The sequence below is a fragment of the Oncorhynchus kisutch genome, linkage group LG17 (assembly GCF_002021735.2).
Source record: "Oncorhynchus kisutch isolate 150728-3 linkage group LG17, Okis_V2, whole genome shotgun sequence".
NCBI lineage: Eukaryota > Metazoa > Chordata > Actinopteri > Salmoniformes > Salmonidae > Oncorhynchus > Oncorhynchus kisutch.
In genome coordinates this window covers 11,587,019-11,601,300 of record NC_034190.2, presented here as the reverse complement: position 1 = coordinate 11,601,300, position 14,282 = coordinate 11,587,019, and the positions used below count along the sequence as shown (strand labels likewise).

Sequence of the window (14,282 nt, the reverse complement as noted above, 5' to 3'; positions counted from 1 at the left end):
TTTTCACTTTCATAACTTCCTCCGGTGCGCCCCAAGACAGGAAGTGCCTATACGTCATCTCACCAAGGATAAACCAGCCATGAAATGCCAGTACTGGCGACATCGTGTGGAAGCTGTAGGCATTGTAATGGGAACCTCATCTATTTTCTATCGCCTTAGACAATACATTGACTGGCGGATGAATATTTTTTTTGTGTTTTTGGTGAACAGTTTTCCCAGGGATTTTTACTCCTAAACACGTTCTGTTATAGCCATAGACACGATTTAACCAGTTTTAGAGACTTCAGAGTGTTTTCTATACACACATACTTATCATATGCATATACTACATTCCTGGCATGAGTAGCAGGACGTTGAAATGTTGCGTGATTTTTTACAAAAAGCTGCGAAAATTCGCATCATCCCTAACAGGTTTTAACAAACTATAGTTTTGGCAAGTCGGTTAGGACATCTACTTTGTGCACGACGCAAGTAATTTTTCCAACAATTGTTTACAGACAGATTATTTCCCTTATAATTCACTGTATCACAGTTCCAGTGGGTCAGAAGTTTACATAAGTTGACTGTGCCTTTAAAAAGCTTGGAAAAATCCAGAAAATGATGTCATGGCTTTAGAAGCTTCTGATAGGCTAATTGACATAATTTGAGTCAATTGGAGGTGTACCTGTGGATGTATTTCAAGGCCTACCTTCAAACTCAGTGCCTCTTTGCTTGACCTCATGGAAAAATCCAAAGAAATCAGCCAAGACCTCAGAAAAACAATTGTAGACCTCCAAAGTCTGGTTCATCCTTGGGAGCAATTTCCAAACACCTGAAGGTACCACATTCATCTGGACAAACAATAGTACGCAAGTATAAACACCATGGGACCACGCAGCCGTCATACCGCTCAGGAAGGATATGCGTTCTGTCTCCTAGAGATGAACGTACTTTGGTGTGAAAAGTGCAAATCAATCCCAGAACAACAGCAAAGGACCTTCTGAAGATGCTGGAGGAAACAGGTACAAAAGTATCTATATCCACAGTAAAACGAGTCCTATATCGACATAACTTGAAAGGCCGCTCAGCAAGGATGAAGCCACCGCTCCAAAACCACCATAGAAAAGCCAGACTAGGGTTTGCAACTGGACATGGGGACAAAGATCATACTTTTTGGAGAAATGTCCTCTAGTCTGATGAAACAAAAATAGAACTGTTTGGCCATAAGGACCATCGCTGTGTTTGGAGGAAAAAGGGGGAGGCTTGCAATCTGAAGAACACCATCCCAACCGTGAGCACGGGGGTGGCAGCATCATGTTGTGGGGGTGCTTTGCTGCAGGAGAGACTGGTGCACTTCACAAAATAGATGACATGAGGGTTGAAAAATATGTGGATATATTGAAGCAACATCTCAAGATATCAGTCAGGAAGTTAAAGCTTGGTTGCAAATGGGTCTTCCAAATGGACAATGACCCCAAGCATACTTCCAAAGTTGTGGCAAAATGGCTTAAGGACAACAAAGTTAAGGTATTGGAGTGGCCATCACAAAGCCCTGACCTCGATCCCATAGAAAATTTTTACTAGCATTAAATGTCAGGAATTGTGAAAAACAGAGTTTAAATGTATTGGCTAAGGTGTATGTAAACTTCAGACTTCAACTGTAACACTTGGTGTGTTTGGATTTAGATTTGGGCAAAAGGATGACTAGAATAACATTGTTTAATAAATCATGTTATTCTAGTTATCCCTTTGCCCAAATCTAAATCCAAATACACCAAGTGTGAGTGCCCCCCCTCCTCCTCCTCTTGCCCTCGAACAGCCTCAGTTCATCGTGGGCACTGACTCTACAGAGTGTCAAAAGCGTTCCACAGGGATGCTGGCCCATGTTGACTCCAATGGTTCCCACAGTTGTGTCAAGTTGGCTGGATGTCCTTTGGGTGGTGAACCATTCCTGATATACACGAAAAACTGTTGAGCGTGAAAAACCCAGCAGCCTGACACCTACTACTGTTCAATACCCCTTCAAAGGCACTTCAAAATGTTGTCTGGCCCATTCACCCTCTGAATGTTGTCTGGCCCATTCACCCTCTGAATGTTGTCTGGCCCATTCACCCTCTGAATGTTGTCTGGCCCATTCACCCTCTGAATGTTGTCTGGCCCATTCACCCTCTGAATGTTGTCTGGCCCATTCACCCTCTGAATGTTGTCTGGCCCATTCACCCTCTGAATGTTGTCTGGCCCATTCACCCTCTGAATGTTGTCTGGCCCATTCACCCTCTGAATGTTGTCTGGCCCATTCACCCTCTGAATGTTGTCTGGCCCATTCACCCTCTGAATGTTGTCTGGCCCATTCACCCTCGGAATGTTGTCTGGCCCATTCACCCTCGGAATGTTGTCTGGCCCATTCACCCTCGGAATGTTGTCTGGCCCATTCACCCTCGGAATGTTGTCTGGCCCATTCACCCTCGGAATGTTGTCTGGCCCATTCACCCTCGGAATGTTGTCTGGCCCATTCACCCTCTGAATGTTGTCTGGCCCATTCACCCTCTGAATGGCACACATACACAATCCATGTCCCAATTTTCTCAAAGCTTAAAAATCCAATGTTAGCCTTATCTCCTCCCCTAATATTAATTCAGTGTATGTAAACTTCTGACCCACTGGGAATGTGATGAAAGAAATAAAAGCTGAAATAAATCATTCTCTCTACTATTATCTGACATTTCACATTCTTAAAATAAAGTGGTGATCCTAACTGGCCTAAGACAGAGTATTTTTGTTCGGTATACAATAGACCAACATAGCTATTGTAGTAGAGGAATGCTGTGTGCTGGAAAACCTTGGTAGAGCCTGAGTGGAGTAGGCATTGTGGTGCTCATGTGAATGTCCTTTCTTCATCAGCTTCAAACCAATGCATACTCACATAAAACTTTCCTTTTTTAGTTTTTAATAGTTTAGCTACTAGTTTGTGGGATTCAACGTCTGTGTTTTTTATGTGTAATGATTGTATTTTATCCATAAATAGTTTCCTCATCTAAGAATAATAAAGCATTCTTATCTGCTTTTATCTCTGGATACAGAGATGGGGATACAGGGATACAGCGCCATCCTGTGGTTGGAATGTAGATACATGTCAAGCATGCCATTGTGTACAAGATTTCTACAAAGGATAGCTTGGTGCTTTGCATCTAAAAGTCAATTAAGACTGGGGTTATAGTGTAAACATATTTCTGAGGTGTCCTAGTAGTTAGAGCGTTGGCCCCAGTAACCAAAAAGTTGCTGGATCAAATCCCCGAGCTGACAAGGTAAAAATCTGTCGTTCTGCCCCTGACAAGGGCAGTTAACCCACTGTTCCCCGGCCGTGGATGTTGATTAAGGCAGCCCCCGCTCCTCTCTGATTCAGAGGGGTTGGGTTAAAAGCAGAAGACACATTTCAGTTGAAGGCATTGTTGTACAACTGACTAGGTATCCCCCTTAGATGTTTTAGGTAGCTTGATACAATGACTCTCATTCCCTGTCTAATAGATGGGGATCACAACCTGTAGAAAGTCTATCTATCCCATGTGTACTTACTCCATGTGTACTTACATGCTTACTGAATGATCTGTCACCCCCTCTCTGAGCAGCCCAGCAGACCTGGTTACCCCAGCCCTCGGTCTAGTGAAGGATTCTACCCCAGCCCACAGCATGCTGGACAGCTCAACCATTACCAGGTACTATACTGTACTATAAAACTGTAGTATACTACTGTACTATACTATAACATACTATGCTACTATACTACTGTACTCTACTATACGACTATACTACTATACTGCTGTAGTATACTACTATACTATACTGCTATACTACACTGTACTATGCTATAATATACTATACTACTGTACTCTACTATACTATACTATGATATACTATACTAACACACTTTTAACACAGAGAATGAGTGCCGATAGACATGGCAGCTCTGCTTCTAGCTCCGAAGCAACTTTACAGTATTTTGTCTTTTTGTGTGTTGTTTCTTACATTACTAGCCCATAATGTTATTTGTGTCATTACATACATCCGGAAATAACTTTTGGATATCAGAACGGCGGTAACTCACCAGCATTACGACCAGGAATACGACTTTCCCGAATTGGGTTCTTTGTTCATACCCCCCAGGGCAATTGAACTCATCCCAGAGGTTGCTCCAAGATGCCAACGTCGGAGAAGAGATATTCTGAGTGGACTTCTAGTCCGACTCAGGAGGCGTGCACACCATCCACCGCTTGCGAGTATATTACTTGCTAATGTTCAGTCTCTGGATAATAAAGTAGACGAGCTCAGGGCGAGGATCTCCTTCCAAAGAGACATCAGGGGCTGTAACATACTCTGTTTCACGGAATCATGGCTCTCTCTCGTGATATACTTTCCCCGTCCATACAGCCAGCTGGGTTCTCAGTACATCACGCAGACAGGAATAAAGAACTCTCCGGGAAGAAGAAAGGCGGAGGTGTATGTTTCATGATTAACTACTCATGGTGTGATTGTGATAACATACAGAAACTCCGGTCCTTTTGTTTGCACAACCTAGAATACCTCACAATCAAATGCAGACCGTATTACCTCCCAAGAGAATTCTCTTTGGTTATAGTCACAGCCGTGTATATTCCCCCTCAAGCCGATACCACGACGGCCCTCAAGGAACTACACTGGACTTTGTGCAAACTGGAAACCACATCCTGAGGCCGCATTTATTGTAGCTGGGGATTTTAACAAAGCATATTTGAGGAAAACACTACCGATGTTCTATCAACACATTGACTGTAGTACTCGTGCTGGAAAAACATTGGACCACTGTTACTCCCCCTTCCGGGATGCCGACAATAAAATACCAAATACCAAATATGATTGAATGCAAACAGTGTAGTTATTTCCTCCATAAGGTAATCAAACAGGCAAAAAAGCCAGTGCAGAGACAAAGTAGAGATGCAATTCAACGGCTCAGACACGAGAAGTATGTGGCAGGCTCTTCAGACAATCACAGATTACAAAGGGAAAACCAAAGTCTTGCTCCCGGACAAGTTAAACACCTTCTTCGCCCACTTTGAGGATAACACAGTTCCACCGACGCGGCTTGCTCCCAAGGACTGTGGGCTCTCGTTCTCCGTGGCTTACATGAGTAAGACATTTAAGTGTGTTGCTGACGGCCCAGGCGGCATTCCTAGCTGCGTCCTCAGAGCATGCGTAAGACCGGCTGGCGGGAGTGTTTACGGACATATTCAATCTCTCCCTATCCCAGTCTACTGTCCCCACATGCTTCAAGATGTCCACCATTGTTCCTGTACCCAAGAAGCTAAGATAACAACTAAATGACTATCGCCCCGTAGCACTCAATTCTGTCATCATGAAGTGCTTTGAGAGACTAGTCAAGGATCATATCACTTCTACCTTACCTGACACCCTAGACCCACTTCAATTTGCTTACCACCCTAGTAGATCCACAGACAATACAAGCGCCATCACACTGCACACTGCCCTAACCCATCTGGTCAAGAGGAATACTTATATAAGAATGCTGTTCATTGACTATAGCTCAGCCTTTAACACCATAGTACCCGCCAAGCTCATCATTAAGCTCGGGGTCCTGGGTCTGAACCCTGCCCTGTGCAACTGGGCCCTGGACTTCCTGACGGGCCGCCCCCCGGTGTTGAAGGTAAGAAACAACATTTCCACTACGCTGATCCTCAACACAGAGTCCCCACAAGGGTGCGTGATCAGCCCCCTTCTGTACGCCCTGTTCACCCATGACTGCGTGGCTACGCACGCCTCCAACTCAATCATCAAGTTTGCAGATGACACAACAGTCGGAGGTCTGATTACCAACAATGACGGGACGGCCTACAGGGAGGAGGTGAGGGCCCTGGCGGAGTGGTGCCAGGAAAATAACCTCAACGTCATCAAAACGAAGGAGCTGATCCTGGACTTCAGGAAACAGCAGAGGAAGCACGCCCCTATCCACATCGACAGGACCGCAGTGGAGAAGGTGGAAAGCTTCAAGTTCCTCTGCGTACACATCATTGACAATCTGAAATGGTCCACCCACACAGACAGCGTTGTGAAATGGTCCAACCACAGGAGGCTGAAGAAACTTGGCTTGGCCCCTAAGACCCTCACAAACTTTTACAGATGCACAATTGAGAGCATCCTGTCAGGCTGTATCACCGCCTGGTACGGCAACTGCACCGCCACAACCGCAGGGCTCTCCAGAGGGGGGTGCGGTCGGCCCAAAGCATCACTGGGGACACACTGCCTGTCCTCCAGGACACCTACAGCACCCGATGTCACAGGAAGGCCAAAAAGATCATCAAGGATATCAACCATTTGAGCCACAGCCTGTTCACCCCGCTACCATCCAGAAGTCGAGGTCAGTACAGGTGCATCAAAGCTGGGACCGAGAGACTGAAAAACAGCTTCTATCTCAAGGCCATCAGACTGTTAAATAGCCGTCACTAGCCAGCTTCCACCGGTTACTCAACCCTGCACCTTAGAGGCTGCTGCCCTATGTACATAGACATGGAATCACTGGCCACTTTAATAATGGAACACTAGTCAGTTTAATAATGTTTACATACTGCTTTACTCATTTCATATGTATATACTGTATTATATTCTACTGTATTTGAATCAATGCCACTCTGACATTGCTCGTCCTAATATTTATATATTGCCTTCTTTTACTTTTAGATGTGTGTGTATTGTTGTGTATTGTTAGATACTACTGCGCTGTTGGAGCTAGGAACACAAGCATATCGAATACACCCGCAATAACATCTGATCAAATCTGTATGTGACAAATAACATCTGATAAATATGTGTATGTGACCAATAACATCTGATCAAATCTGTATGTGACCAATAACATCTGATAAATATGTGTATGTGACCAATAACATCTGATCAAATCTGTATGTGACCAATAACATCTGATAAATATGTGTATGTGACCAATAACATCTGATAAATATGTGTATGTGACCAATAACATCTGATAAATATGTGTATGTGACCAATACAATGGGATTTGATTTACTGTGTATTACCCATAGAATTAGAATGGGGTTCCACGTCTCTTCTATTGATTCTATATCTGTGGTATTACTGTTTATTACTTTATACCGTTACCATTAGATATCTGAACCATTTCCATTGATAATAAGGTACTGACAATACTGGTTTAGTAAATGTATTTAAATGGAGCTGTCTTCATGAATATTTTTCTAGCTACTTGGCAGTGGTTTGGTTCTTACTAGCTAGTGGTGTGTAGAGGGTGAGAACGTGATCAACTTTATCATCTGACGTAAAATGGTGAATTTATGGCGACCTGACTTGCTTGCCCTCTCTCTTCCCATGGCAGCTGAGCTGAAATAGTGAATGCATTGAGAATGAGAAATGATATCTCCCCAAACGATGTTATTTTACAGCACCTCAGCTCCCCGTAATACATTGCTGACAGCGGGAATTTCCTGTAACACTTTTTCAAACTGCTGGTATTGTTGACTTAAGGCTGATTTCATCTGCGGAAAAATCCACTCTCAGATTCTGTTGTTATCGCGCTTGACTACGTTATCGCCTTAAAAGGCGTTCTGTGTGCCGGTATGCATATTTATAGGTTATTGTCTTTTATTTTCAGGTCAGTTATTTTTAGGATGTTTATCAGCCCAGTTCTAATGTCACATGTCACACACAGGCCATGTCAGCCATGTATGTGGCTCAGATATACATTAAGTCCCATAGTTCTTTGTGTCTGGAGGGTAAATAATGAGGTACTGCGTTATACTGAAAGCTAAGTGTTTCTCTGTCCCCTGAAATGCTAACTGGCCTATGTTATATGATGAACAGCCTCACAGACAATACTTTTGTATCATCACAATCCTCTCGCCAAACAAAATGGGGTTTTCACCTGTCGTCTGTCCTACCATATCCAGGTTGGGTACCCAGGCCCTCACGGCATTCCCGCTATGCCCAGTGGAGGGTACTCTCCCCAGGCCGGTGTTCTGGACTCTCAGGAGGCCTGGAACCACCACCGACCAGGAGACGTCCCCATGTGGTCCCCCAACATGGAGGTGAGAGAGAGCTCCACAAAAATATACATGTGTACTCTCCTTACTTTGGTTCTGCCAATTGTATTCAGGTGAAATTGCTGAATTTCATCGGCTATTGTCTGAGCTTGGTACATATCTAGCAATCACAGATGAGGCTTATTACAAACCCACTGTCCTCTCTACCTCCCTCTTCCTCAATCCCCCTCTGCCTGTCTTTCCCCCTCCCAGGACGGAGGTGCGTTGGACATGCGTGGTCTGGGCCAGGCGCTGCCCCCCCACCTGATGGAGGAGAGGCTGATGATACAGCAGCAGCAGATGAAGGAGGACCAGCGCTGGTTGGAGCAGGAGGAGTGCTTCCTGGTAAAGCTTACCGTATGCTTCCCAGTCCAAACACTTTGTGATGTTTTTATCTATTTTGGTCTTCGGCAGGTTTTTTTTGGGCTGTTCGATCGCACAACATTTTTTATTGAGGCTTATCGGAGCTTGGTATCTGAAGTTTACGCCCCTTCGTCAGTGATTGGTCAAATTAAATATTTGTTGTCATTCAACGACAGAAGACTAGTTTTCATGCACATTTTTTTACTTATGAAATACTGCACTAAACATTAGTTAGATGTAAAATTGCGCAACTAAGTCCTCTACAAAAATGTCAAAATTAAGGAGAGATTTCTTGAGTTGTGTTCGATTCATTCTGACTATTTTGAGAAAGCGGTACTTGTCTCAAAAGGTAACATTGCCGCTTTTTTCTAGTTTTTCAAACTGTATTTTAAGTTCACTCCGCCTAGCAATCAGCCTTCTGAATTGATCTAATGACACCAGAACATCACATTCATCAGTAATAAGGTCCTCAGTCAGCCTTCTGAATTGATCTAATGACACCAGAACATCACATTCATCAGTAATAAGGTCCTCAGTCAGCCTTCTGAATTGATCTAATGACACCAGAACATCACATTCATCAGTAATAAGGTCCTCAGTCAGCCTTCTGAATTGACCTAGTGACACCAGAACATAAGGTCCTCAATCAGCCTTCTGAATTGACCTAGTGACACCAAAACATCACATTTATCACATCACATTTATGAACATTTAGAAGATTTTTCCAGAAATAAGGTACAAGAAACTACAAATGGATTCACCTAATTCAGTAGAGACAAGGAATTTAAAAAGTTGGCACTCCCTGACACCGGGGGCTGGTAACTCATAAGTCTACAGTTTAGTAATGGTGTTAGGTACGATGGGAGTTTTTGTAAAAGGGCTTTGACATCAAAGAGGCCCAAACAACTTTCTGGTAGAGAATGTAGTGATGAGTACTTAAACTGTCTCCCGTAATAAAACTATTGATAAACTGCATCTAATGGCTTTAATGAAGCTGCGTTCCTATAGATGATGTCACCATAGTCTAGGACCAATGGGAACGTCGACTGAATAATCTGCCTTCTATTTAGCAAGGGGCAGGACCTATTTCTATAGAGGAAGACCATTCTTATTCTCAGCTTCGTAACTAACTATTATTTATTACATGTATTATTCGACCTTTATTTAACTAGGCAAATCAGTTAATTAAGAACACATTCTTATTTACAATTCGAACCAGGGACTGCAGTGACGCCCCTTGCACTGAGATGCAGTGCCTTAGCCCGCTGCGCCACTCAGGAGCCCTAATCAATATGCTTTTTAAAGCCCTAATCAATATGCTTTTTAAAGCCCTAATCAATATGCTTTTTAAAGCCCTGATCAATATGCTTTTTAAAGCCCTGATCAATATGCTTTTTAAAGCCCTAATCAATATGCTTTTTAAAGCCCTGATCAATATGCTTTTTAAAGCCCTGATCAATATGCTTTTTAAAGCCCTGATCAATATGCTTTTTAAAGCCCTGATCAATATGCTTTTTAAAGCCCTGATCAATATGCTTTTTAAAGCCCTGATCAATATGCTTTTTAAAGCCCTGATCAATATGCTTTTTAAAGCCCTGATCAATATGCTTTTTAAAGCCCTGATCAATATGCTTTTAAAGCCCTGATCAATATGCTTTTTAAAGCCCTGATCAATATGCTTTTTAAAGCCCTAATCAATATGCTTTTTAAAGCCCTAATCAATATGCTTTTTAAAGCCCTAATCAATATGCTTTTTAAAGCCCTAATCAATATGCTTTTTAAAGCCCTGATCAATATGCTTTTTAAAGCCCTGATCAATATGCTTTTTAAAGCCCTGATCAATATGCTTTTTAAAAGACAGATATTAATCTATCCAGATGCTCAGATATTTGTGATCAGGGACGTGATCAATATGGACACCATCCAAAATGCATAATAAAATTAATCATCAGTTAATTTTGCACTCTAAAGAACAATATATACTTAGTTTTACCTGCAGTCAATAAGTTTTTTCTGTAATTCAATGAAGACAGACTGTAGTTCAAATAGAGCCTGGTCTACCGTGGGGGCCATAGCATAGACAACAGTGTCATCGGAATACAAGTGCAGGTTACAAGTCAATATTGTTCATGTTAACAGTAAAAGGTACAGAACCCAAAACGGACCCCTGCGGGACACCTTTCGTTGTGTCCAGAAAACCTGATTTAACACCATCAGTAGATACACATTGAGTTCGATCTGTAAAGTAATTTTTAAAGCAGCTACATGCAGCCTGGTCTAGGCCAATTTGAGGGGGGCAGGAGTACAATGATTCAGCAGGCAGGGGGCAAAGAGCTGCAGCAGAAATGGATTAAACATATCAGCCACTGTGTTTTTTATTTTTACATCAATCTTAAGCAAGGCAACACATCACATCATAGTAAATTGTTGAAATGAAAACAAAGATTGACTAGAAGTTGACGGGTTAACTGTCAAGTCGACTAGAGACGGGCAGAGGGAGGAGCAGTCGATTGACTGACCAGGGTCAATTAAACCACAGTTCCTCTCAAATAAAAAGCCTGCCGAGATGATAAAATGATTAAAAGCATCACTTATCCCATTCTTCTCATTTATGATGCCAGATTCAGACAGAACTTGCTTAGCAGGGAAGAAGAGGAATATGTACGCTTCCATGTATTTACTGTTTTCAAAAATGAAGGATCACCAGTGGTCAAAGATGGAGCTTAAAAATTATTTTTGATTTAGCTTTCTTAATCAAGATAGTACATCTGTTTCTCAGTTTGTCTGAAATATTGCCAGTCTACTACAGAGTCAGTTTTCCTTGCTTTGGCCCAGGCCTGAGTTCTCATCTGGATGACAGATCGATCTAACCTTTGGTTTTCTTTCAGAGCTATGAATTGTTTCAAAGGGGCGTGTTCATCTGCCAAAGGAATACATATTGAGGAGAAATGTTGTAGAGCCAACGCAGGGTCAGGAATACATATCGAGGAGAAATGTTGTAGAACCAACGCAGGGTCAGGAACACATATTGAGGAGAAATGAGTAGAGCCAACGCAGGGTCAGGAATACATATTGAGGAGAAATGTTGTAGAACCAACGCAGGGTCAGGAACACATATTGAGGAGAAATGTTGTAGAGCCAACGCAGGGTCAGGAATACATATCGAGGAGAAATGTTGTAGAGCCAACGCAGGGTCAGGAATACATATTGAGGAGAAATGTTGTAGAGCCAACGCAGGGTCAGGAATACAGGAACATGGCATGTTAACCTTAACTTTGTTAAATGTTCCTTAATTCAAAGAAAAGTTGTGTTTTTGCAGATTGGTATCTCTAAAACATATTATAGGATAGTGATCATATGCAAATACCCCACTAGACTAATATTTATGGTGGTTATTAGTAAGAATTCAGTCAATCATTGAGGAGTTAACCAGGTTTTTCACATTTAGCCATGTGGATTTTGAGATCAATTGAGTATTATCCAGAGTAACTTACAGTTAGTGCATTCATCTTAAGGTAGCAGGGTGGAGACAACCACTGATCACAGTTAGTGCATTCATCTTAAGATAGCAGGGTGGAGACAACCACTGATCACAGTTAGTGTATTCATCTTAAGATAGCTGGGTGAGACAACCACTGATCACAGTTAGTGCATTCACCTTAATATAGCTGGGTGGAGACAACCACTGATCACAGTTAGTGCATTCATCTTAATATAGCTGGGTGGAGACAACCACTGATCACAGTTAGTGCATTCATCTTAAGTTAGCTGGGTGAGACAACCACTGATCACAGTTAGTGCATTCATCTTAAGTTAGCTGGGTGAGACAACCACTGATCACAGTTAGTGTATTCATCTTAAGATAGCTGGGTGAGACAACCACTGATCACAGTTAGTGCATTCACCTTAAGATAGCTGGGTGAGACAACCACTGATCACAGTTAGTGCATTCATCTTAAGATAGCTGGGTGAGACAACCACTGATCACAGTTAGTGCATTCACCTTAAGATAGCTGGGTGAGACAACCACTGATCACAGTTAGTGCATTCATCTTAAGTTAGCTGGGTGAGACAACCACTGATCACAGTTAGTGCATTCATCTTAAGATAGCTGGGTGAGACAACCACTGATCACAGTTAGTGCATTCATCTTAAGATAGCTGGGTGGAGACAACCACTGATCACAGTTAGTGCATTCATCTTAAGATAGCTGGGTGAGACAACCACTGATCACAGTTAGTGCATTCATCTTAAGATAGCTGGGTGAGACAACCACTGATCACAGTTAGTGCATTCATCTTAAGATAGCTGGGTGAGACAACCACTGATCACAGTTAGTGCATTCATCTTAAGATAGCTGGGTGAGACAACCACTGATCACAGTTAGTGCATTCATCTTAAGATAGCTGGGTGAGACAACCACTGATCACAGTTAGTGCATTCATCTTAAGATAGCTGGGTGAGACAACCACTGATCACAGTTAGTGCATTCATCTTAATATAGCTGGGTGAGACAACCACTGATCACAGTTAGTGCATTCATCTTAAGATAGCTGGGTGAGACAACCACTGATCACAGTTAGTGCATTCATCTTAAGATAGCTGGGTGAGACAACCACTGATCACAGTTAGTGCATTCACCTTAAGATAGCTGGGTGAGACAACCACTGATCACAGTTAGTGCATTCACCTTAAGATAGCTGGGTGAGACAACCACTGATCACAGTTAGTGCATTCATCTTAAGATAGCTGGGTGAGACAACCACTGATCACAGTTAGTGCATTCATCTTAATATAGCTGGGTGAGACAACCACTGATCACAGTTAGTGCATTCACCTTAAGATAGCTGGGTGAGACAACCACTGATCACAGTTAGTGCATTCACCTTAAGATAGCTGGGTGAGACAACCACTGATCACAGTTAGTGCATTCACCTTAATATAGCTGGGTGGAGACAACCACTGATCACAGTTAGTGCATTCACCTTAAGATAGCTGGGTGAGACAACCACTGATCACAGTTAGTGCATTCACCTTAAGATAGCTGGGTGAGACAACCACTGATCACAGTTAGTGCATTCATCTTAAGATAGCTGGGTGAGACAACCACTGATCACAGTTAGTGCATTCACCTTAAGATAGCTGGGTGAGACAACCACTGATCACAGTTAGTGCATTCACCTTAATATAGCTGGGTGGAGACAACCACTGATCACAGTTAGTGCATTCACCTTAAGATAGCTGGGTGAGACAACCACTGATCACAGTTAGTGCATTCACCTTAATATAGCTGGGTGGAGACAACCACTGATCACAGTTAGTGCATTCATCTTAAGATAGCTGGGTGAGACAACCACTGATCACAGTTAGTGCATTCACCTTAAGATAGCTGGGTGAGACAACCACTGATCACAGTTAGTGCATTCATCTTAAGATAGCTGGGTGGAGACAACCACTGATCACAGTTAGTGCATTCATCTTAAGATAGCTGGGTGAGACAACCACTGATCACAGTTAGTGCATTCATCTTAAGATAGCTGGGTGAGACAACCACTGATCACAGTTAGTGCATTCATCTTAATATAGCTGGGTGGAGACAACCACTGATCACAGTTAGTGCATTCACCTTAAGATAGCTGGGTGAGACAACCACTGATCACAGTTAGTGCATTCACCTTAAGATAGCTGGGTGAGACAACCACTGATCACAGTTAGTGCATTCACCTTAAGATAGCTGGGTGAGACAACCACTGATCACAGTTAGTGCATTCATCTTAAGATAGCTGGGTGAGACAACCACTGATCACAGTTAGTGCATTCATCTTAAGATAGCTGGGTGGA

General features: G+C 42.6%; 1 protein-coding gene across 18 annotated transcripts in view; it reads left to right on the top strand.

Moving 5' to 3' along the window:
- LOC109908430 (focal adhesion kinase 1-like) overlaps positions 1 to 14,282 on the top strand; it is a 241,193-nt gene that overhangs the window by 212,220 nt on the left and 14,691 nt on the right. For all 18 annotated transcript variants that reach the window (XM_031795110.1, XM_031795109.1, XM_031795111.1 and 15 more), the window contains 3 exons: positions 3,606 to 3,692; positions 7,947 to 8,084; positions 8,292 to 8,423. In XM_031795110.1, coding sequence (XP_031650970.1) covers positions 3,606 to 3,692; positions 7,947 to 8,084; positions 8,292 to 8,423 — 357 coding nt within the window. The remainder of the gene's footprint in view (positions 1 to 3,605; positions 3,693 to 7,946; positions 8,085 to 8,291; positions 8,424 to 14,282) is intronic.